The sequence below is a fragment of the Dendronephthya gigantea genome, unplaced genomic scaffold, assembly GCF_004324835.1.
Source record: "Dendronephthya gigantea isolate DGI-Jeju-01 unplaced genomic scaffold, DenGig_1.0 000024F, whole genome shotgun sequence".
NCBI classification, from domain to species: Eukaryota; Metazoa; Cnidaria; class Anthozoa; order Malacalcyonacea; family Nephtheidae; genus Dendronephthya; species Dendronephthya gigantea.
The window spans coordinates 1229195-1251220 of NW_021163034.1; the positions used below are offsets into that span (position 1 = coordinate 1229195).

At 37.7% G+C, this 22026-nt stretch overlaps 3 protein-coding genes across 6 annotated transcripts; 2 read left to right on the forward strand and 1 right to left on the reverse strand.

Moving 5' to 3' along the window:
* The first annotated feature begins 1554 nt into the window (after positions 1 to 1554).
* Positions 1555 to 8319, forward strand: LOC114522957 (putative beta-lactamase HcpE). 2 transcript variants are annotated; one of them, XM_028543741.1, is made up of 3 exons: positions 1555 to 1773; positions 2363 to 2452; positions 6252 to 8319. In XM_028543741.1, exon 3 carries the CDS (start codon positions 6285 to 6287, stop codon positions 7980 to 7982), a length of 1698 nt encoding a protein of 565 aa, XP_028399542.1. In that variant the 5' UTR covers positions 1555 to 1773; positions 2363 to 2452; positions 6252 to 6284; the 3' UTR covers positions 7983 to 8319. The 2 variants fall into 2 exon arrangements, with proteins under 2 accessions (XP_028399542.1, XP_028399543.1); XM_028543742.1 differs by lacking the exon at positions 1555 to 1773 and adding an exon at positions 1841 to 2026.
* On the reverse strand, positions 8240 to 14095 carry LOC114522959 (protein arginine N-methyltransferase 3-like). 3 transcript variants are annotated; one of them, XM_028543745.1, is made up of 19 exons: positions 14005 to 14095; positions 13556 to 13759; positions 13385 to 13434; positions 13161 to 13263; positions 11677 to 11733; positions 11497 to 11533; positions 11305 to 11382; positions 11120 to 11164; positions 10931 to 11030; positions 10575 to 10762; positions 10262 to 10334; positions 10150 to 10176; positions 9942 to 10020; positions 9622 to 9711; positions 9233 to 9330; positions 9008 to 9094; positions 8736 to 8786; positions 8548 to 8635; positions 8240 to 8460 (listed from the first exon to the last, which is right to left on the reverse strand). In XM_028543745.1, exons 2-19 carry the CDS (start codon positions 13710 to 13712, stop codon positions 8333 to 8335), a joined length of 1536 nt encoding a protein of 511 aa, XP_028399546.1. In that variant the 5' UTR covers positions 13713 to 13759; positions 14005 to 14095; the 3' UTR covers positions 8240 to 8332. The 3 variants fall into 3 exon arrangements, with proteins under 3 accessions (XP_028399546.1, XP_028399544.1, XP_028399545.1); XM_028543743.1 differs by having other exon boundaries at positions 13556 to 13773; XM_028543744.1 differs by having other exon boundaries at positions 13556 to 13720; positions 14005 to 14091.
* On the forward strand, positions 14065 to 21387 carry LOC114522961 (ankyrin repeat and MYND domain-containing protein 2-like). The gene is made up of 12 exons (XM_028543748.1): positions 14065 to 14223; positions 14299 to 14363; positions 16361 to 16468; positions 16557 to 16587; positions 16987 to 17085; positions 17500 to 17574; positions 17682 to 17767; positions 18242 to 18459; positions 19212 to 19347; positions 19520 to 19575; positions 19673 to 19745; positions 20746 to 21387. Exons 1-12 carry the CDS (start codon positions 14166 to 14168, stop codon positions 20845 to 20847), a joined length of 1107 nt encoding a protein of 368 aa, XP_028399549.1. The 5' UTR covers positions 14065 to 14165; the 3' UTR covers positions 20848 to 21387.
* Positions 21388 to 22026: the final 639 nt, after the last annotated feature.

Genomic DNA, 22026 nt, shown 5'->3' on the forward strand with positions numbered 1-22026 from the left:
ACAATTCATGCATTATTCATAAGGGGCGCTAGCCTGAATAGCATCATTGCTTAAAAAACGAAATTAAAGAAGTTACATGAAAAGAAACACAAATCAAAAGAAAAGAGAACCGTTACGATAGAAAGAATAAAGAATTGCCAAGAAATCGACAGATAAGTTGACTATCTCAGCTCATATTCGCCGGAAAATGGCATAAAAAGGCTTAAAATGCATGCTGTAATGAGTCAATAATATAGCTAGAAGAACTATATATAGTATAGAGCTTTTTTAATTACTGATGTAAATCAAAGCTAGAATCTTTAAATTGGTTTGATATGCAGTCTAGTTTCAACAATATCCCTAAATCCTTGTAAACCTGGCCGGAAGACTCGAATGTTTATTTCATTAAACTTAGAGCATGCAGGGGCATCGTTTTGTAAAAATGATTTAAAGTCAAAATTGTTAACTATACAAACCACCTAACCCGAATAGTCCATAAAGGATTGACGAACCTAGAGCACAAGGTTATGAATAAATTGCTCTGATGAACTTCGTATTCAATGTTCTACAGGGTGCCCCCAAAAAAACGAAAACTATTGAAATCACTCATTGTTAAAATTTGAATGCCGTGCTCACGAATTTCAGCCCGTGGGGATTTAATGCAAGTTATAAAATGCTAAATGCTTTGTGTTGCTAGAGAAAGGGGACATGTCGAAGGTCATGGTCCTTGAGATGCACATTTAAATATTGTTATCCATATTTGTAAATTGTAAATATTGTTAATAAATATCATTTTTGCGAACAGGCAAATTTTACTGCAACATATACGCATGCGTAAAAATAAGTATGGTAAACATTTATACACCTGTGTGTCCCAACAGAGTGCTTAGGCATTCAAACTCTAACAATTGCATTGTTATGGGTGATTTCAATAGTTTTCGTTTTTTTTGGGACACCCTGTATTCGAAATTTGTTAGTTAATTGTTTGTATAAACAATGGACTTTCTGGGGGGATAAGATCCTTTTCTCATAGGGGGATGGAAGAGGGGTTTGCCATGACTTACAACCAACCCTTTAGAAACCCCCAAAATATGCATTATTGCATAGACTGAGAATGTTTTTTGTCCATGTCTGCCACCCTTCCGGACCTCCTCCACACTCCTCTTCTCTATCAATATGACATTGACTAAATCATTATATTGTCTACCGTGTTGGGTTCTGGAGAGTTTTCGACCTGTCACGCAAATGGCGACTGGCATTTCGGTTCTTTTGCGCACACTGTTTCAACAAAAATTACCTCGAAAATTAAATCTGGCTTTTAGCCACAAGCCAAGTGGGCGATAAATCTTCTGTGTAGCTGTTTCACAAGGAAGTTTTGTATCGCACAAAGAGCGGTGAAAACGAATGTCTCCCCCTTACCTTCTTTCACACTCAATGTGCACTTGACATTATCGGACCTTACAGGAAAAACGCAGGAAATATCTAAATGTTTTGTATATTGTGCTCCCATGTAGCGCTGCATAATATCTGTGTTGTGAAACGTTACAAATTGAGCTTAACGTTTCCTTTTCGGCATTTTGTTCGGATTACAGACCTCTAGGGGCGCCAGGCCTACTTACCTATTGAAATCTAATTCAATCTCACCATTGTTCGCTGCTAATACTTTTCAATAAGGTATTTTTAGCGTGTTTTGAAGCCATTCAAGTGGAATAAGCATTTGTGTTATGTTAAAGATCTTGCGATTTACAATATAAAGAGTCGTTTTAGAAAAAGCAACATTATTGCGAGCCACAGGTCAGTATATATGTTACATTTCGTTAAGAGAACGTGGTCGAATTTTCTGCCCAAATAGCCAAATGTTTGCATAAGTTTTTTAATGTCCACAAGCTTCGATCGGGCGAGTAATTTTGTTTATAAAGGCAAATTTATAAATAGTGATGGACCTTTGTAAATTTATATGTACAATATATCTGAGCAATTTTTAAAACGGCACGCACATGATCCTTTAAGAAGATCGAAAGAGTAAAGCCAATGGTAACCCAAGTTGGTATGCTATTTTCCGAACATTCCGTGCTGTACAAAATCTTTAAGCTTAGATATTGTTTACATTATAGTTAAATACAGGTTAGATTGTTCAAAGATAAACCGCGATTTGAGTTCGTCTCCGTCTTTGTAATTTGGTTGTCTTAAAAAAACATAAAGAAACATAGTGTGGTATACATTCTTTACCAACTTATGTTATATAATTTACAAGAAGGATTTAAGTAAACGTAAAATATTATTGGTCATAAGTGTTATAAGCAAGATACTGATTTAAAACACGTAAACTAATTGAGCAACATTGTCCTCGTAATGTTTACATAATTAACGCTTGTTCATTTAGTGCGAAAAGTTGCGACATTCAACTTGGACGAATGTGAACGTGGAGAAACCATCCACCGACATTGAAGTGAAAATCGAGCCGTGAACTAACGTGAGTAAAGTGTTTACATAAAATTATGTTGCATTAGCATATGCACTCCAAATTGCATCTAGTTAAGAGATATTATTCAGGACGTCTACCTCTAAAGTATAGATTAAATCTTTAGACTTTGTTGAAAAGGATTACACGATTATCAACGACTCGTGGTTTTTTTCACGGTTACAACGTTGCGGTTTTTTGATCCAATTTGGATCCATGATATTTAAGCGGTAGTTACGTGTAATCCTCATCGGAGGTAATCACTAACCCACAGGTATTCACTATTAACATTGAAGAAATTCTAGAATACACCGGCCGACACGACGCGGCCTTCTAAAATGCATTGTGATACTGTAATGACTAATACGCCGGTAGAATCAAAGGATTGGGGACAAAAGTAAAATCAGAAAAATCAGAGAAACTTGCAAATGAAATTGCGATATTGGAGGACTGTCCACATATTAAAGACAACTTAGACAAGCCTTGGGATGACATACATTCCTGACTATTTCAGTGAACATTCTTTCCAGTCTGAGTTTCTCGGTTAGTTCGGAAATTGTTTTTGCCCCTGCGACTTCAACGAGCCAAATTCATATGACGTATGCACTAGCCCAAGCCTTTCGCGAATGAGGAAAAAATTTACATCCGTTCAGTTTTTAGTATAGATCAGGGCCTTACAGCAAAATGTGACACGCAATCCTTTACCAGAACTGAGTGAGAGGGAGTAATAGATACAGTCATACTGGCACTGATTTAAACCCAACTTAATTAGTCCTAAGTTGGAAAACAACTGTATGAGAGTGATCATTGAACTAAAAGAGCTATGTATAGGTCATGTCCCAAAATCTTATCTTTCTAAATCGAGTTGACACTTAACTTGTAACTCTCTTGGTAAGGACATTGGGCGTCAGTAGGACTAGTCAACTGCTCATCGCTTGGTTCCACATAGATAAACTGGTATTATTCCCTTGAATTTATCAACACAACAATCTCTCGCAGGACCAGAGATGGTCTTCATGCGAAAGGGATGTTTGATCCTTTCCCCATATGCAGACGTCTCGCACATCTATATAGGGCTTGAAAATTACCGTGGGAATGGAAGGGTACGGGGGATTGCACCCTCCCGACCACGACCACTAGTCGCCATCTGATCCCCACCATTGATGTGAATTTTGGTCTCAGTGAACTATTTCACAGTGGAAGATCATGGGACATGGGTTGATCACAGAGAACACCGTGAGCAGATCTTATCGATAGTCCATAAACTGACAGAACCGCCTCCCAAATCAAGAAATACCTAAAGTAGCGCTTATCAGGCAACGCTTTTAGAGCAATATTGCTCTCGTGTTTTGTTAAGGAGGGTCGGGGTAGAATTCAGACATGACTACAATATTGCACTACCAGGTTGAGAGTCGTCTTGAGAATCATCTTATCGTTGCTCCTGTTAGAGTCAACAAGTTCCTTTTCCCGTAAAAAATCGACAAAAGACTAACGGTCGGTGGCAACTAAGGCATTATTTCTTTTTCGATTTCACCACTTCATGCATGTCTGCTGTAAACATTATGCCTTAAAGGCGCGGGCAAAACTCATGCAGTTTGCACGGTTAAAATGCCCTGATCAAGTATAAAAAAGTGGAGATGAACCAATTTTGGGAACTTATCTGTAGTCTGTACCATTCAGTGAAATCACGTTACGTTTAGCCCACATTAAGTCACATCATGGGCTATAGTGTTGTCGTGGACTCCTGCTATTGAAGCTAGGGCTAGGCTATGATGTGTGTGTAGCTAATATATCACAGTCGAGGAGTGTTTATATACCAGTATATTGGATAAAGCTGAGCATTGCAAAACAATAAGTTCCAGGTAGACTAGACAGGCTAGTATAAATGGCAACCGTTAGCATTCAGCTGGGCCTATAGCAACATTACGATGAGTTTGTGAAAGGTTAGATAGGCCTCACAAAAGAAAGCAACGCAAAGCAGTAATTGCTAGACCTAACTAGATACATTAGTAACATTAGTAGCTGATACCGAGTAACAGCCAGCACTCAGCCAGAAACTTTCAGGCTTTCAGGAGGCAGTGTGGGAACAAAGACTAGTAATTAACATACTCTGTAAGAAAAAATAGAAAACACTTGATAAAGCAGTGAATACTTTAAAGATATTAGGGAGCTTTGACTTCGGCACCCTCTACGGCAACCCGATTCGTCATATTGACGTGTTTTTGACATCGTGCTGACGCCATAGAGTCGCAGCGGTATCGAGAAAACTTCCTATAGTCCCGTATATACGTGATTTAAAAAGCAATATCAGTTGATATTTTTTCTTCTTTTTTTAATAAAGTATTGGAGAAAACTGTTTTTCATGTTGTTTTTCATGGGCGTGACTTTGTTCATGCATGTGAATTTTTCGAATTGGTATCCTTACTATCCTAAATATTTCAGAATTATTTTAGCCGAGGTTTATCAGGTTAGAAAATTGCAAAATCTTGGCCGAAAGAAAGAAAAAAGTACCAACTGATAATAACGGTCGGTAGTATGACCTGAACTATCACCGCTACAAGTGTAGGATGATAAATTATTTACTTATATACTTGAGGTCTTCAATCCTCTTGAGATTAAATGCATTAAGTGAGTTGTAACTGAATCTATCCTTTTTCGATGTGTCAGCTTCTGGAGTGCAACTTTTCAGATAGTTTAGAGCGATGACGTCATTGTTCCGTGGCCGGGAAGGTTTTGGGAATCGCCTTTCATTTCTATTTACGAGCGTTGGCCTTGACGATGCTCCCTTGGCGAAAGCAGCTAATCAGTTTTATTGGAATGTGTATAATTACGCCGCTGTGAAGTCATGCAGTTTAGATCATAGCAGACATTTCCGATCTAGGATCGGTCGACTCGACGCCACTACCTCAAATTATGCGTGAAATAACTGACAAGAATTTAAGGTTATAATCCCATATTGACGTAAAAAGTCTACTAGTATTAAATAGCAGAAACCTTTTAATCAGGCATGGGCCCGTTGTATAAACTCTTAGTCTTATAAACCACATTATGAGTGGTTTTATCGTAGTTAACAAAATACACAGTTTCGATTCCATTTCCGGGTAATTAATTTTCTAACTAAACAATATACCTGATGGAGTGATGTTGGGGATACTTTGGTGATGTTGACGTTCAGTTAGCGTTAGAAAAGAGTTTTCACACCGTAGCCAGCTGGCTCTAGCCTTTAATATCGTTCAGAAGTCGTAGAAGAACTTTTTGAAAAATAGCGGTGCTGTTTAGAAGTTGGGAAATTTGAAATTACAATTTGCAACAAATTGCAAGTGCTTCGTCAAAATAGTTGCGTTTTAGATAACTGTTATCAGTCGATCTTGCAATAGTTGTAAATGACTTGTAACAACCCTTCGGGCAAACGTGCACTTAGCACCTTTTTAACCTCCGAACCCCCGTACAATAATGCGGTTTCCGCTGTCACATCCTACAACACAATTTATCATCGATAAAGATCTGATATCATACAGCGACTTTTCCTTCATTGAAGAAGGGTAAAATTTGGCAATTTGTATAATGTAGACGATTCTGCTTTAGAACAATTAAGTCATAGAATCATCGCGAATGATTTCAATGATAAGTTGTTTTGTCACTAATTGTAGCGCCTCATTGCTTCAAAATTAATCTGATATGATTTTTATAGCGTTGTGATGATAAATTGTATGTATTTATTGTGGTCACGCTGTCGCCATTTTTTTACGGTTTCCCTTTTAGTCATATTTGAATCATTTTATGATTTGTTAATCGATTTGTTTGTCTTTAGACAACAAAAACCGCGCCGTCTCTTCTCAGGAAAATGGGCCAACAACGTTCCAGGCCGCTCTACGATAGTGTCATCCCGGATGAACAGTCGCCAAATACGATCGTCAACGGCAACTCTATCGAGGCCTATACATTTGAGTCAGAGAAACGTGATAAAAAGGAGAAAAGTTCCGCCCGGGGTAAAGAGCACGTTCCGTTATTGGACTTGAACTTCTCGTCGAAACGAAGTTCGGAGAGTTCCGCGAGCTCGATAATGTCCGACGACAGTTTACGCGACGACACTTTTAGACATATGCTAGAACCGCTGTACGAAAAGGCCGTGGGCTACTACCGCGAAAAAGCCGAACAGAAGGATCCGTTCGGAGCTTATTATATTGGCCTGGCCTTCGAAAATGGTTTCGGGTCGTATGCAAAAAATCTCAAGGAAGCCATTCGATGGTATCAAAAGTCGTCCGACAGCGGTTTTGTGCTCGCCGAACATGCTGTTCAGCGGTTGTCTCCCGGAGGTAGCGACGACGAGACGAAAACCGTAGGGGTCGAATCCCGGACCAGTCTTTTACTCCGAGCGGCATTACAAGGTCACAAGCAAGGCGTGGTTCGGTTGAGATTGTTGTGTAACCAGGAAGATGCCGCGTTGGGATTTTTGAAGACAAAACGAACTCAGATTGAGCGCAAACTGGCTACGGAAACTGAGGAGAGCGCTATCGCTGAGTTGCTAAGCAACCTCGCGTTCTTGACATTGTTTCTAGAACCGAGCAGGGAAAATTATGATGACGTCATTGAATTATTCACACGTGCCGCTGACCTCGGTAGCTACGACGCGTCGTATTCGGTTGGAAAGTTGTACTTGAACGGAGTGGGAAAGATGTTAGTGCCAAATGAACAGCTTGCCGTCAAGTATCTTACCATCGGTGCTGACCACGGTCACCTGATGGCTCAAATTGAGTTGGCAAAGCGCTTTCTTACGAAATCTTCCGGTCTCGTCGGAAATGAGAAATTTGAAGCGAAAGCTTATCGTTACTTTAAAGAAGCCGCTGACCAAGGCAGTGCCGAAGGCTGGCTCAACATTGCTCACCAGTACTTATATGGAGAAGTTATAGAAACTGACCTCAACAAGGCAATGGAATGTCTGGAGCGAGCTGCTGTCACAGTGGATTACACTGACAACGGGCGCAGCAACAGCCGAGCGTTGTGTATCTTGGGTAGGATCTATCGCTACGGTATGGGCGAGGTGTCTACGGATTTGGGCAAAGCAATTGGTTATTTTACCGAATCGGCCAATCGGAAGTTCCCCAATGCTTGTTTAGAACTTGGCAAGCTTTATGCACGTGGCAAGGGCGTGGCCAAAGATTTGGCACGTGCGAGAGCCTTGCTTGAAAGTGTACACGCCTTCTCAGAAAGTCAGTACCAGTTGGGAAAGTTACACGAAGCAATGGACGATCCCAACACTGCTGATCAGTATTACAGGCAGGCGATGAAAGGGTACTCACGTGATGTGGCGAAACATCACGATTACACGATCGGATTGTATCGTATCGCGAAGATGCACGAAAGTGGCCGAGGCACGTCGAAGGATTTGTCCAAAGCGAAAGCGTTCTATTATCGTGCTGCGACTTCGGCCGAGAAGACTTATATTTTATGGTGGAAGAGCTACGGGGAAAAGGCAATGAAAAGGCTGCCTAATCTCCCGCAGGCGAATATAAAGGGCAATAACGTGCCCGCAAGTGCCTGAGCAGGAATATAGTTCGGATAAAAGCTGAAAATGTTTTGGTCAAAAACATTGTTTCCCAATGTTTTAAAGATGCATGGCAGAGATATTTGTAATTATATTGAAATTTCGATTCCTCCCCAAGTGTAACCATGATGTCAAAGGACAATAACGTAGTTTTATAACGAGTTTTATAAAGTTTCATATGCTCTCATTAAACGATGACAATCACAGACTAACGCAGGGAATAACTACGGATGACTATAGTTTATCAACCTTAGTATAGTTCCATTTGATGAGAGCTTTCGTTAGGATTGAAAATATGATCCATACTATTCAACAAATAAAGCTAACACATTGATAGAGATCTAGAGTTATTGTAAAGTATATTTATTGATCATAAGTTGTTTGGAAATATTATCGCGTATTTCTAGTACAATGTCTAAGCTTCGTGGGTCTTTCCTGTTCTTTCTACACTGAAGAGTACCATCAATGAGTTCATCTAGAGAAATTCAGTTCAATCATAAGGTAGGACTGTCTCATACGGAAAGAAATGGCGCAATGGGCAAAAAATTAGACATTTAAATACCTTTTCGCAGGGCCAAAGGGCTCTCTAAGTAAAATAGAGTTTGTTTCCAGTGAGTTGGAGGACTTGTTGGATGTGTACTAAATGATATCTAGAAACAGAACAACAATTCTTAGAACGTAAAGGTATTCATTTCCACAAACAGATTGGAGTACAGAAATTTTGAATGATCTTGACTTGTATTTTTTTACCTTTTCAGTGCAATTTTCCTCGAACATAATATCAAAATACCCGACAATTATCTATGAAAAATGATTAAATTCAATATATTTTATGCGGGATGTTTTATGGAATATCAAAAGCGGCGAAATTCTGCAACTTAGAAAACAAAACCTGGATGCAAAAGATTTACAGACATGCGGGTTAAATTGATATCTTCGAAATCAGTTATCTTATTTATATATTGGGTTTTTGCCCTAGAAGAACGGGTAAAAAATGAAGAAAAACGTTCCAGAAAACGTACATTTAGATTACCATCTCTCAGAGCCTGTAGCTGAAAATCGCTTTTAAAATCCAACGATTCGGTTGTAACTTTGTTTACATTGATTTCCTAGAGAAATTCAATTTTAAGAAGTTCAGTACTTTTATAAGATAAATAGGTTACTTTCTGGTACCAAAACGATAGGTTTTAATAAGTATTAAGTATATCGATAAGTTATTGAGCAAGAAAATGCACATGACGACTAACTTTTAGGACACAGTTACTCGTCACGATTGTATTAGGATCAACAATGTCCACAACGGGTTCTGAGAGAACTAAATTCTTCATACACGACATCTTCACACCTGGAAAATTTGCGAGAATGAGAAGTCATTCACTATATGAACCGAACGATACTATCGTCGATACAAAACTGTATGTGATGAAAAATGAAGAACACGGGGGTCAAATCATATGTGAGGTGGTGAACAATGATAGCAAAGAAAAGTAAAGGAAGCAAGTCTTATATAGTATGGACACTTTGAAACGAATGAAGACTTCAGTCACGAGAAGTTGCGAGGTTCGTGGATTTGAGTGATACAAGATAAATTATCACAAGAGATGCTAAGAGAGTGTTGAATAAATTTCATTTCTACCATAAACGTCTTCCCAAAAGGTAATTTTATCTTCCATTCTTTTCTTATCCTCGACACCAACAATACTCATCGTACATATATCAGGATAGACTGGAAACATTGTATAAAATACATAGATTGATTGCATAAGTTGATTGCATAATCTAACACGAGACGGGCTTGATACAACCAGCCCCAGAACTCATTTTTCTATTGACTGACTGCAATGACCCAGGTTCTTATAAATCATTACTAAACTGAAATAATCTTTTTGAGTTGGGTTAAACTTTCTCTTTACACTTCCTAAACCGAAACTTTTATGTTTCACCGATTTTTCCTACCTTTACCATCGGGAGCCATCCATTTGTCCCTTGCGAATAGGACAGTATCCAGCATCGATTCGAACAACAGAAAATATCCCTACAATTGGAGCCAACTTTAGAGAGTTTTGACCAGGAAACAGCGGAAATAAATCAGTTCCAAAAAATTATGATTGTCCCAATGGAAACAAATGGGAGTGGAAAAGAATTGTGGTTTCTTCAAACTTACCATCCACTCGGATATTATAATGTCGACCTAGCAAAAGAAGAAGATTTTGGTTAATTAACTCTTTCAGGTATGTTCAACTCATAACAAAAATAACTTCATTGCACCTTCATACCTTTTCAACGTCCAAATTTATATCCTCAACCTTTCCTCTTCTTAATGTCACGATATTGTCAAGCTTGTTTTCTCTAAATGAATAAAAAAAATATTCCAAAAATGTTCTTACTTCTCGTTTTAAAATGTTTCATTTCTCTCTTGTTAGACTGACAAAGATTGGAAACGACTTCAAAAGATTCTTGAAGAAGTAATATATAATCTCACAACCAAGGCATGACTTTTCTGGAATCCAAAAGCCGACAGATGTAAGAATTCTTGATTCAATATCTACAGGTGAGATTACCACAGCAATCATATATACGTTCGTATACCTGACAATATCCATGGCGTGATACACAATTGACGATTTATCAATACCAAAGACCTTTCTAGCTCCAGATTGCGCGGCAAATATCGATAATATCCCGGAACCACAACCGACATCCAACACAACTTTGCCTTCAAACAAATGTCTGTTTTTGTGCGTGAAGTTTTTGTAACTTAATGTTCGAACTTTATCCTGAAAAGATGGAACCCAAGTTTAGTTTAGTTTAGTCGTCCTCCACAGGATTGTACAGCAAAGAAGATATACATGCAGGCAAAGGTTGTGTTCTGCTATAGTCTGACCTTTTTCCCAGAAGCGTATGGAAAATTGTTTTTACCATAATCGACTACACATTAATCTAACCTTCAACATTTCTTCGTGAATGGAATAATGGGAGTAGCTACTGAAGTACGGGTCTTCCTCGTCATCTAATACCACTTTGCTGCGGGCAGCTTCGTCCAGGCTAGACAGGGTATCAGAGAATAGAATATGCTGTTTTCAAATGCATCGTAATATTCAACATATATATATGATTGAAATCTACAGTCTCACCGGTTTTGCTGTTCATTTCCAAGGACGAGTTCATGAACTCCAGCCCTAAACAGCGAAGAAAGCAATGATGATATAGTAAGGAGGTGAAGACCCCGCGGGTCAGGATCGATTGTTCAATGGATCAGAGGTCAGTTGTACAAGACTATACGTGTAAAAGGTCTTGCTGGAAGATGAGAGATGATCACCTCATCGCTTCGAGGTCGGCTAGAGCTTGTTGTAAAGCCGACTCAGCCATACTTGCTCTTTCCAGTGCTATTTGTAACCTATATAATAAAAATAGTAATAATAATAATGATAATAACGCTGCGAAGAGTTCAAAATGTGACAAATAATTGACTCGAATTGTACTTAAAACTAATGAAATCTGTCATGTCAACCTATTATTTGTCACTTCGTTGTTATGGTCCAAGCTACCTAAAAAAACCCAAAAATATAATTTATCGATTCACCCAACAATTTATCTCAATTTTGTTCTTCATGAACGTTTCAGCTTTGCCAACAGTTAAAATATTGAATTGAAGGGTCAACTTAACCACTTTAGAAACACTAAACTTTACCATTTTGAAGGTATTTTTCATCAACTTCCTCCTCGTCAGAATCAAAATCCTCAATATCTAAAAATTTTTTTGATAAACCTCGAATCAAATGAAGAACCCATGAGTTGTACTAAGGGTGAATGCGCCTGTGCAGAAAACTTGGACTCATATACTAAAATATAATTAATTCACGTCGCTTTAACACCGCTTTAAATTCATTAACTTTCAGTCTCAAGGGAAATTATAGCCTGCGAATACAGCACCGTGGAATAAGCGTATAAATAGATTCTGTATTCGCAGGCTAGGGAAATTAATTTTCTAGCGTTACGGAATGTACACAAATGTGGCGAGTGTTGCAAGACTAATAGTACTCTCATGGGGAGAATAATAGACTATTTAGGCTTGTAGTTGAGAATTTATGCGGCATTTTATTCATACAAGAACATTGAATTTTGAGTGCAAATATAGGGCAATAAAGAGATCCCCTCAGCCTGATACAGTGGACGTTTGTGCTAATGAAGTTTAGCTGAAAAATGTTTGTACTTGGAACAAAATGTATAGGGTACAAGTGTGTTGATATGTCGGTAAACAAAAGACCACCAGAAAAGTTCTTTAATTTTTCTTTAATTAATATTTCAATTCTCAGACGTTGAGAGAAAACTTGCACCTTATATTTCTGACAATTTTTCGAAGATCTCAACATGATTTTTTACAAAATAGACATAAAATTTTGGCAAGATTTTGGGGGGACATGGTATGGCGGGTCAAGTTTGGAAGATTTCGGCGGGAACTTGGGACTTTGCAAGTTTATGGCGGGAAATGGGAACGAAATGGCGCGCGGCGCGAGCTTGGCAGGTCTCACATTTTCCAAGATCAATGCAAGAATATAATAGGATCTCTTTGGAAAACCTTCGGAAAATATTTCAATGCTTTACTAAAGGTAACGAGTTCGTATTTTTTGAAAACAACTGATTCGATTTATTTGTAGGAAAATTAAATAAAATGTTCGAAAATAAATAAACGAGATATATTTCATCGTTAAATCATCGTTTGAAATAGCCTTTAGTATCACCTTATGTAATTTGAAATTTATGTAGTCGAATAGCGCCGTAGAAAGGGTTAAGGGTTTATTAAATTGTTTAACTCGGAAGATTTTCGCTTGTGTTTCATTACTATGTTTTTAACTTTATATTAAATAACGGTTTATATTGCTAAATACGTACTACCTTCTGATAAAGATGCCAGTGTAAAGATTTAAAAGTGCGGTGCAGTCCATAATATGAACAAACGCTTTGTTTACATTTTAAATAATTATATTTCTTAGAATATCAAGAGAGGTCAGAGTAATTAACACTATTTAGTTTACAACACTATGGAGTTTATGTTCAGAAAAAAAAATAAGCATGCTAAATTTCAGCAATTTTGAATCCAGTAGCCTACCCATTGTCATGAGCAGAAATGATACCCCTCTTTAATGAAGGTACTAACAGTTAAATAATTTTTACCATATTGCAGTAATGGATCATCCACAACTACAGGCTGAAGATATCTGTCATCTTCCCATGGAAATGGAGATGTATGTTCAAACAAGCTCTTTGGGTTTGGTTTCTAATAAAGAAACATTCTAAAGTACTGTACATATGTTACCATATAGCAGCTGTAGGTTTCACAAATATTGTTCATGATGACTTTTCAAAAATGCGTTTGATACTATTTTTATGCACATTACCTCAGTTCTCACAAAATTTATCATCTTCACATAACCATAAAAATCCAAGCCTACATTGAAATCATAAAACCCTATTAACTTTCACAAAAATCCACATGTGCCAACTAACTCATTAACTTTGTGTTAGATTAGAATCTAGCCATTTCTAGAAAAAAATGTGAGCTAGCTTACCAAACTTTTGCTTTACATGAGCAATATCAAATTGATGGTTCACATTACAATGTTCCCACAATTCACTTGTACTTTGAAAAGAACCATCGCAGAACAGACATTTGACGTCTTGGGCATCATTCATTGGCTCTTCCCAACAATCATCATCACTATCCATTTGTGAGTCTTAAGAGTGGTGGGTTGCGTTGAGAACTAGTAGCTTATCTGGATGGGCAAACCTAAGTGCATGAGTGTTGGCCAATCAGACTTGCTACCCTGTGTGAGAAAAGGGCCAGTAGGGGAAGCTGCCCAATGCATGGTTAAGGTGCCCCCCCCCAACCATGATGGTTAAGGTGTCCCTTCTAAAATTCACTTAAGTCAAACTGAAATTAAAAGTGTGACTGGCTGCATTTAAAAGTTAAAACACAAAAGTATGTTTTTGTCATATGCTGTACAATTCGTTCCCTCACCTTGCGTGTTCTGAACTCGTTCCGCACGAAATGTTCACATGTAACAACACTAACAAGAGCCTAGCTTGCGAGTTGAATTCAAAATTGCTACAAAAAATCGGAAGTTGTCGTTTCGTTATCGGCAACTTTCGGCAAGAGAATGTTTTTGAAAAGGAAAGAAAATGGCGGCGGAATTGAATGAAATGGTTCGAAAACAGCTGCTGGAAAACATCAACCAAGGTTAGATTTTACATGAAGGCCATAGATTTGCGAACGAAAAGATTTATAACTTTGCTTTGATTTGAATAATTGTAGGAAATATCGAAGAAGTTCGCCGTATATTAGATCTCGGGCAGATAAAAGTTGACAGTTTGGACGAGGTACTGTACTGTATCTGTATGCATGTTGAAATCAGATAAATCTGTATGTCCAATGATATGAATAAATTTACTCTTAGAAATATATGCATTGCGCTATCCTTTCTTTTATTTTCTTAAACTCATGTCCGAACACGAAAATTGATGAGTCAATGGGTCAAAGAGATTTTGTGGCATCTGTCTGTCAGATTGCTATCTTTGCTATCTTTGCTAAATGGCGCGCCGGGGTTTATTTTTCCAGAAAAAAATGCGCGTCTTACGGATAAAATTTCAATGATTTATGGACTTACAAGGGATATGCTTTCAGCATTTTTGTAGGGGGCAGAGTAAGATAGATAGGTTTATGGTCGTTTCGTACTCTTGTCATTTCGTACTTCTGCCGTTTCGTACCCAGGCCTGGTCGTTTCGTACCCAGACATGGTCGTTTCGTACCCAGACATGGTCGTTTCGTACCCAGACATGGTCGTTTCGTACCCAGACAAGGTCGTTTCGTACCCAGACAAGGTCGTTTCGAACTTTACACAGGAGGGACTTAATGAGCTAGCTTTGCAAAAACAAGAAGACGAATATATTTTATTTAAGCTCATTTCAACTGCCGAAAAATATATCCGTGATCTGTCCGTTTATTTTTTACTTATACAACTGAACACTAACTATTAACACAAAGATCTTTGTACACCGGGTTACATTAAAGGATCCGCCTCACTTTTCCTTCAGAAACTAACTGAATGTTAAGTTCTACAAGCAAGGCTTCCTTATGAAATAGCTCAATTAGCCTGTAGAACGGTATTCCACGACGACCAAAATACATTCAACTTTAGCAGCACTTTCTAGCCTCCCAACACGTGTCGCACTTGTCAGCCGTTGGAGCGCGTTTTGGAAATCAAAGACATCGCCAACAGTCCAACACGCGTACAAGACGAACACAGATAATCTTCGGTTAGGTCTTGTAAAATTTTTAAATCTCTCGGAGACAGGTTCTCACAACAAGAATGGTACCACATGCATTCGGCATCCTTCGCAAAAGATCGAATTGTCATTGCATTGCAGACTGCAAGTACCACATGGCCATTTGCGCTTAAGTGTGCGTGTAGACTTTCGGACCATTTTCAAAACGATAAATTTGAACTGCCGAATGAAGAACTTAAATGTTGCAATACAGAGTTTCAAGTCAACAAAGAAAGTGGTTATTATCAACGCTTTTAATAAAAACTGAACTGATTGCAATAAAAGCAGTCATATAGCGTTTGAGTACGAAACAACTAAAATCGGGGTACGAAACGACCATCAATTAGAGTACGAAACGACCAGGGATATGGGTACGAAATGACAAGAGTACGAAACGACCTGACACCAGATAGATAAGTTAGGTAAGCAGACTAAGTTAGATACAGCAATTTTTATAGTTTTGCTTTATAATACAATAGTGCCAAAAAGCACCATAGTGCTTTTACATCAGCGTCCGCACGCTTTGCTTTTGCTCACCCTAAAATCATGCGCGGAATATCTTCAGCGCGCATGACAACGATAGCAATCTGGTCAGACTTCTGGTAACATCACCTAAGGCATATTCTGAGCATTTGACACCTTACTCTATTCCTGGGTTGGAAATTGACCGTAATTTGCACAGCCATTTGGGACTTTGAGGTCAGGCATTTAATGCTGACTTTTTTGCCTGTCTTAATTTCTCTGGGTTTCTCTTCTTTTTGCTTATTTCATTAAGAATTTGTAAAGTAAATTTCAAATTCGACTGATGAAAATGCCTCTTTGACAGCCAGTTAGATCAGTAGTTGACCATGCACCCATGTTTTTAATGTGCACCCAGGGTAATTCATAAACTATGACTCCTGTTTCATTGCTTCCCTCTTCTCTGACCTAAATAATCACGAGAAATGAGGATGTTTGCCCTGGGTAGCTGGGCTTGCATGTTAAATTGTGGTTTCAACCCTTTGCAAGAGATAGCAAACATTTCAAAGTTCTTTTATCTTTTTTCCCAACAGGATGGCATGACACCACTAATGCAAGCAGCATACAAAGGAAAACATGAAATTTGTCAATTACTAATAGATAAAGGAGCAAATGTCAACTGTTCAAAACATGAACACAAGGTATTTTTTTCAACTAAAAAAAGTTTACCTGATGTGATACTCAAATTCTGTTTTCAATTTTGATGGGTTTCATCCTTGATTTTTTTAGTACACTCCACTGATGTTTGCTTGTTTATCAGGTAACACAAAATGATTTGGAGTTGAAATCATTGAATTGTTTCTCTTTTACAAGAACCATCTGCAAATACTGAAATATAATTGCAAAAAATTACCAAGAAGTTTTCACACAATATCATTCTAAATTTTTATGGTGACTTTATTTTATGTCCATCTGGTTTCTGGGATAATGGAATATTCCCATGTTGGCCCAATACTGTATGGTACTTAGCTTACATAAGAAATAACAACTTTTGTCAACTTTGTCATCGACCTTTTCTCTCACCCTGTGATGTTGCCTGTGATATCCTCTCACTCTCCGTGTCCCAACCAACAACCCCCACCCAGTCTTCAGGGCATTGCATATTTTGTTCACTTCTGATGCAGCAACCTAATCAATTTTTTGCTGTGTATTTGTTCAGGTTCATTGGAAGCAACAAAGGTTCTCCTCGAGGCTGGGGCAGATAAAACAGCACAGAATAACATAAACAGAACAGCATCTCAATTAGGAGCATTTACAGGTAATTTTTTATATGATATTTTCTCTAAAGCAGGAAAGTGCCTCTATCAGAGAGACAGACTTGGTATAATGTGAAATTTAATTTCATTCAATAAGTCATTTCTAAAGGGTAAACAATCTTAATTTTTTAGTTGTATGGCAGGCTCATTTACACTTTTCGATTTTATGTGTGATTTTCTTCTTTTAATAGATGTGAATGAGTTAGTTATGGATAATTAGTTATGAATGCACCAATGTATTAGAGTTCTTTTTTGAACATCAGTAACTAATTCACTCGTTCACATCTATCAAAAGAAGAAAATCACACATAAAATTGCAGCAAAAATTGTAAGTGTATGAACAAGGCTTACACGATCCAAATTCAACTGTTCCCAACTTCAACCAAAAAAATTTGAATTGTATTGTATCTTGTCAGGTCGACATGAATGTGTTAGCCTAATCAACAATTTTATATCAATGGCGGATTTAGAATCTTATACAAAAGTTCCAGGTATACTCATTTGATGTGAAAAAATTGTAACAGATCTTTAGTTATGAAATAAGTATTGCTGCTTACGATTTCCATCAACTTTTCTCTCAAATCACCCTTAAATGCAGATAATGAAACTTCACCAAAGCTTGATCCTAAACTGTTGGAACCTCTGCAAAAATACATCCTTAACAACAATTTAAGTCCTGTTAGGGTAAGTTGACGTACTGTGTTGAGTTTTGGACATTTTGATAATAACTGGTAAACAAGAAAACTTGTGTGCAATGAATTTCTTTAACTTTGAGTAGGCATCTCTTTGAGATGGATAATTTCTTTGAGATGGATAATTTCTTTGAGATGTATCATTTCTTTGAGATGGATCATGTCTTTGAGATGGATCATCCCTTTGAGATGGATCATTTCTTTGAGATGGATCATCTCTCAGAGATGGATCATTTCTTTGAGATGGATCATTTCTTTGAGATGGATCATCTCTTTGAAATGGATCATTTCTTTGAGATGGATCATCTCTCGGAGATGGATCAGTACTTTGAGATGGATCATTTCTTTGAGATGGATCATTTCTTTGAGATGGATCATTTCTTTGAGATGGATAATTTCTTTGAGATGAATCTCATCTCCTTAAGTTCAGTTTTTGGCATTTAACAACGCCTCTGTCATTTCTCAGTTAGTATTATATCTGAAAGAAAATATGGTGTTGGTCGAGGAGTACAAGTCAGTCGTAAAAATACTACATTTAAAATGCGAGTCGTCTTTAAAAGATCCTGATAAGTCGAGTGAAGTTATGTCGATGAAGTTGCACTATCTCGGCTGTGTCTTGCAACATTCCGGGAGATGGCATCTTGGCATTCAGGGACAGAATGGAATTGATGGATTTTTGAAGTAGTACGTATTACAGACGCTGAGGTTTTACAAATGTCAGGGCTATAATATACAATCATCAATGGCTCATGCACACCTTTACAATCTAGCTATATTCTTTCCTGGCAGCAAAATTCCAAGACTACATGATCTGTGTCATCTGTGTACGTAATGACAGATTATAGTGAGTTTAAGATGCACCAAATCTACGACGCGTAATACTGTTTAAGTAATACTGCTCTATTGTAATTATCGCTACTGTGGTTTTAATAAATAAAAGTAATCACAACACAAAGATTAGGGTCGTGAAAGTTAATCTTTGTGTGGTGATTACTTTCATTCATTAAAACCAGAGTAGCGATAATTACGATAGAGCAGTATTACTTAAACAGGATTACGCGTCGTAGATTTGGTGCATCTTAAACTCACTATATATTTGTCATTATGGATTATATACCTGGTTGCCGTGAACTCATTAACTTCAATACTACTCTAATTTCCACAGTTTCCCAATTTTCCGATGAAAATTACAGACTCTTTGATAAACGACGTCAGAGCTGTATGTAAAACAAAGTAATACTGGTTTCCTAACACTGCTAGCAGTTTTCATTTCACGTCCGCGTCGTAGATTTCGTGTATCTTAAAACTCGCTGATGTCTATGTCTTACTCCTAAAGCGTCTTTAACATAAGTGTTTCTATAAGTTGCAGATTTTGGCGGTAAAAATCATTCGAATGATGTGCTATTCTCGTCAATTCCACCTTTCCTTTTTTGCAGTTTAATCAAAGGTCGTCCCAGTGATGGTTTTCCATTGGGAACGGAAGATTTTATCAGGCAGGCAATTCGCGAGTATAGTTTTCCAGAAACAACCATATTACGACAGCTGGTCACATCGATAGCCCCTGTTAATAAGGTAATAACCGGAATCACCAGACTCTTGAAAATCTCCTCGTCTGCTATTTTATTATTTCATTTCTAACTCATCAATTTTTTTATCTCCTCGTCTGCTATTTTATTATTTCATTTCTAACTCATCATTTTTTTATCTCCTCGTCTGCTATTTTATCATTTTATTTCTAACCCAGGGTGATCAACCAACAGCTTTGACGTGTTTAACCCAAGTTATTAATGGCATTCAAAGGTGCGAAATTTGCTGGGGTTTTATTATTCACAACAGTCCGTATATAGTTAGATATTTTCTGTGCTCTGATTGCAAATTTCACTTTCCACTCTGACAGTATCCAACATACCAATATATGTGGGACTTGCTCTCAACCAAACGCTGAAAAACGATGCTCAGCTTGCAAAACGGTAAAGAATGAATGCTAAAGTTTAACTTAGGGATGGATCCAGCCTGATTTTGTGTGTGTGTGTGTGTAGGAGGGGGGGGGTGTGCTCTACGTGTCAGTCGGTAAGGTCTTTGCAGATGTTGTGGTATTAGACAACTTGGACTTTTGACTGACATTGTCAGTCTGGGCATTGCATGACTACAATGAGCATTGTATATGCAAACGAGCGAATAGTTATGAATGCTCTATGTATGTACACATGTAGGTGCCCATATTTGAACATCGGAACTTATCCACTCGATCACATCTATCGAAAGAAGAAAATCGCACTTAAGATCACAGCAATAATCGCCCGTGTGAATTCGCCGTAAACTCTTCATTTCGGCATCTCAGTCGGCAATTTGATTCAAATACGAGTAAAAATAGACAAATAGACTTAGTTGTAACGTCTTTTAAATGTGCCCAAACTGCCTAATATAGGCATGGAAACTGCTGGAGATATCTAACTATAGATGTCTCGACTTCGTAACTCCAGTTTTCGGAAGGTCTTTCGTGTCTATTTTAGGCTGTTTTTATACCAAGCCCATTTAACGAGAAGTTATCCGCGATTATATTGTCATGCGCGCTGCTCCTTGACCTTGATATTTTTAGGCCGCTTTTTTTGGAAGTGAAGTTGGCTTTATTGGAATTCTGCCATATAGTCAAGCAGAGGTTCTTGTCTGTCTTCCTCTTCCGTCTTGTCGGCTTGAATGGCGTATAATACCAGAAAAGCCACTTCAAACTAGGATACTCATCGCTTTAACAACAAAATATAACCAAGGCTATAGCAAACAAAATCTCGTGAAATTTTGCCTTTCATCAATCAACGTATTTCGCTTATCTACAAAACAACTTGCTTGTGCATGCATTTTCTCTGAATTCGACATTCTTTATGCGTACGCAGATGGTTGTTATTTATTTGGCAAACAAAGAAGAATCAGTCCGTTTCAAGGCCAAATATATGAATTTTTCCCTATTTCCAGGTCACGTATTGCAATACGATTTGTCAAAAACTCCATTGGTTCACCCACAAGAAACACTGCAAGCTCGCCACCTCTAAAGACAATGAAAATAAAAACAGCTAAGATAAATAATTTTTTTTATTAACGAAATATATATATTATATAGATGAATAGCAGTATTGTATTATTGTGCAAATTTAACAGCAGTTCCTCTCAGGTTAATGGTATTATAGGTAGGGAAAGTTTATTGTAAACGAGGTAAGTGCAAATATAGGCCATTGTAGAATACGCCAACTTTAATGAACACTGGCCTGTTGTACAAAACGGCAGTTTTAAAACAGTTGTAAAATCACTATCCATTGGATAGCATCACTACCAGCCTTCGTACAACCGACCTCAGTAAATTTTGGCTAATCCGTGATATTATGTAAAATAGCTGATTAGCATTATGAAAGTATAAGTATTATTTTCATTTCGCGATATCAGCAAAGAAGCTTACTACTTTACCATATTGTAAATTCTGAAAGAAATGTGAATCCTATATCTGGTTCAAATGCACCGGATGAAATGAGCAGACGCACAAGGAACATACGCATGCGCATTTCGATAATTATGTTCATTTTCGGTTCTCACGGTCAAATAAGCACAAACATTTGAAAATTTCCGTTTTTGTTATACTTATGCTTGTGCTTATATCCTCGCTTATATCACTCTGGTTCACACGTGAATTTTCTTCTGTTTATATATTTGTGTGTATGTGCTTATTTCCTCGTGTAAACCAGCCTTAAACGTGTAACACCACTCTGACTTCTTAAGAAGACTTCTTTAAGCATCATTCTCGCGCATCCAAAACGGGCCGGTGTCTGTAATCGATAAGAATTCGGCGGTCAGTTCTCTCACCTTGTAATGAATAAGAATTTAAAAGCATTTAAAATGTTCCGTACGTTTTCGTGCGTATAAAAAATGTGTAAGTGGAAAGCAGCCTTAAGTTAAGAGCAAGCCCATTTCGGTATTTCTGATCCCATCGCAGTTGTCAATGAAAAATGAAAATCTGGTATGGCTTCATCGTACGTCGCTCAGCGCGTCGTAAATCTTGAAAAACAAAACCAACATACTTCGTCTCTGAAAATTTTATTGTTTCAATGTGCTGTTCTTGTTATGGTAAAGTTTGCAAAATCATCCGAGGTTAAGAATAGTAAAATCGAAATTATCGAATAGTAAACAACTTTGCGCATATGGCTTGTAGGAAAACAGTGTCTTATAAGGGAAACTCGACATCGAAATTGATTTGATTTAATATGG

Excerpts from the sequence above, each read along its gene's own strand:
- LOC114522957 (XM_028543741.1), top strand. The coding sequence starts at position 6,285 with ATGGGCCAACAACGTTCCAGGCCGCTCTACGATAGTGTCATCCCGGAT.
- LOC114522959 (XM_028543745.1), bottom strand. The coding sequence starts at position 13,712 with ATGGATAGTGATGATGATTGTTGGGAAGAGCCAATGAATGATGCCCAA. Across the intron at positions 10,335-10,574 it reads CACGCCATGGATATTGTCAG|AGAAAACAAGCTTGACAATA; the intron begins GTATACGAACGT and ends TTATTCATTTAG. Across the intron at positions 8,787-9,007 it reads TGAGAGATGGTAATCTAAAT|ATAATTGTCGGGTATTTTGA; the intron begins GTACGTTTTCTG and ends CATTTTTCATAG.
- LOC114522961 (XM_028543748.1), top strand. The coding sequence starts at position 14,166 with ATGGCGGCGGAATTGAATGAAATGGTTCGAAAACAGCTGCTGGAAAAC. Across the intron at positions 19,348-19,519 it reads CGATAGCCCCTGTTAATAAG|GGTGATCAACCAACAGCTTT; the intron begins GTAATAACCGGA and ends TTTCTAACCCAG. Across the intron at positions 19,576-19,672 it reads GTTATTAATGGCATTCAAAG|TATCCAACATACCAATATAT; the intron begins GTGCGAAATTTG and ends CCACTCTGACAG.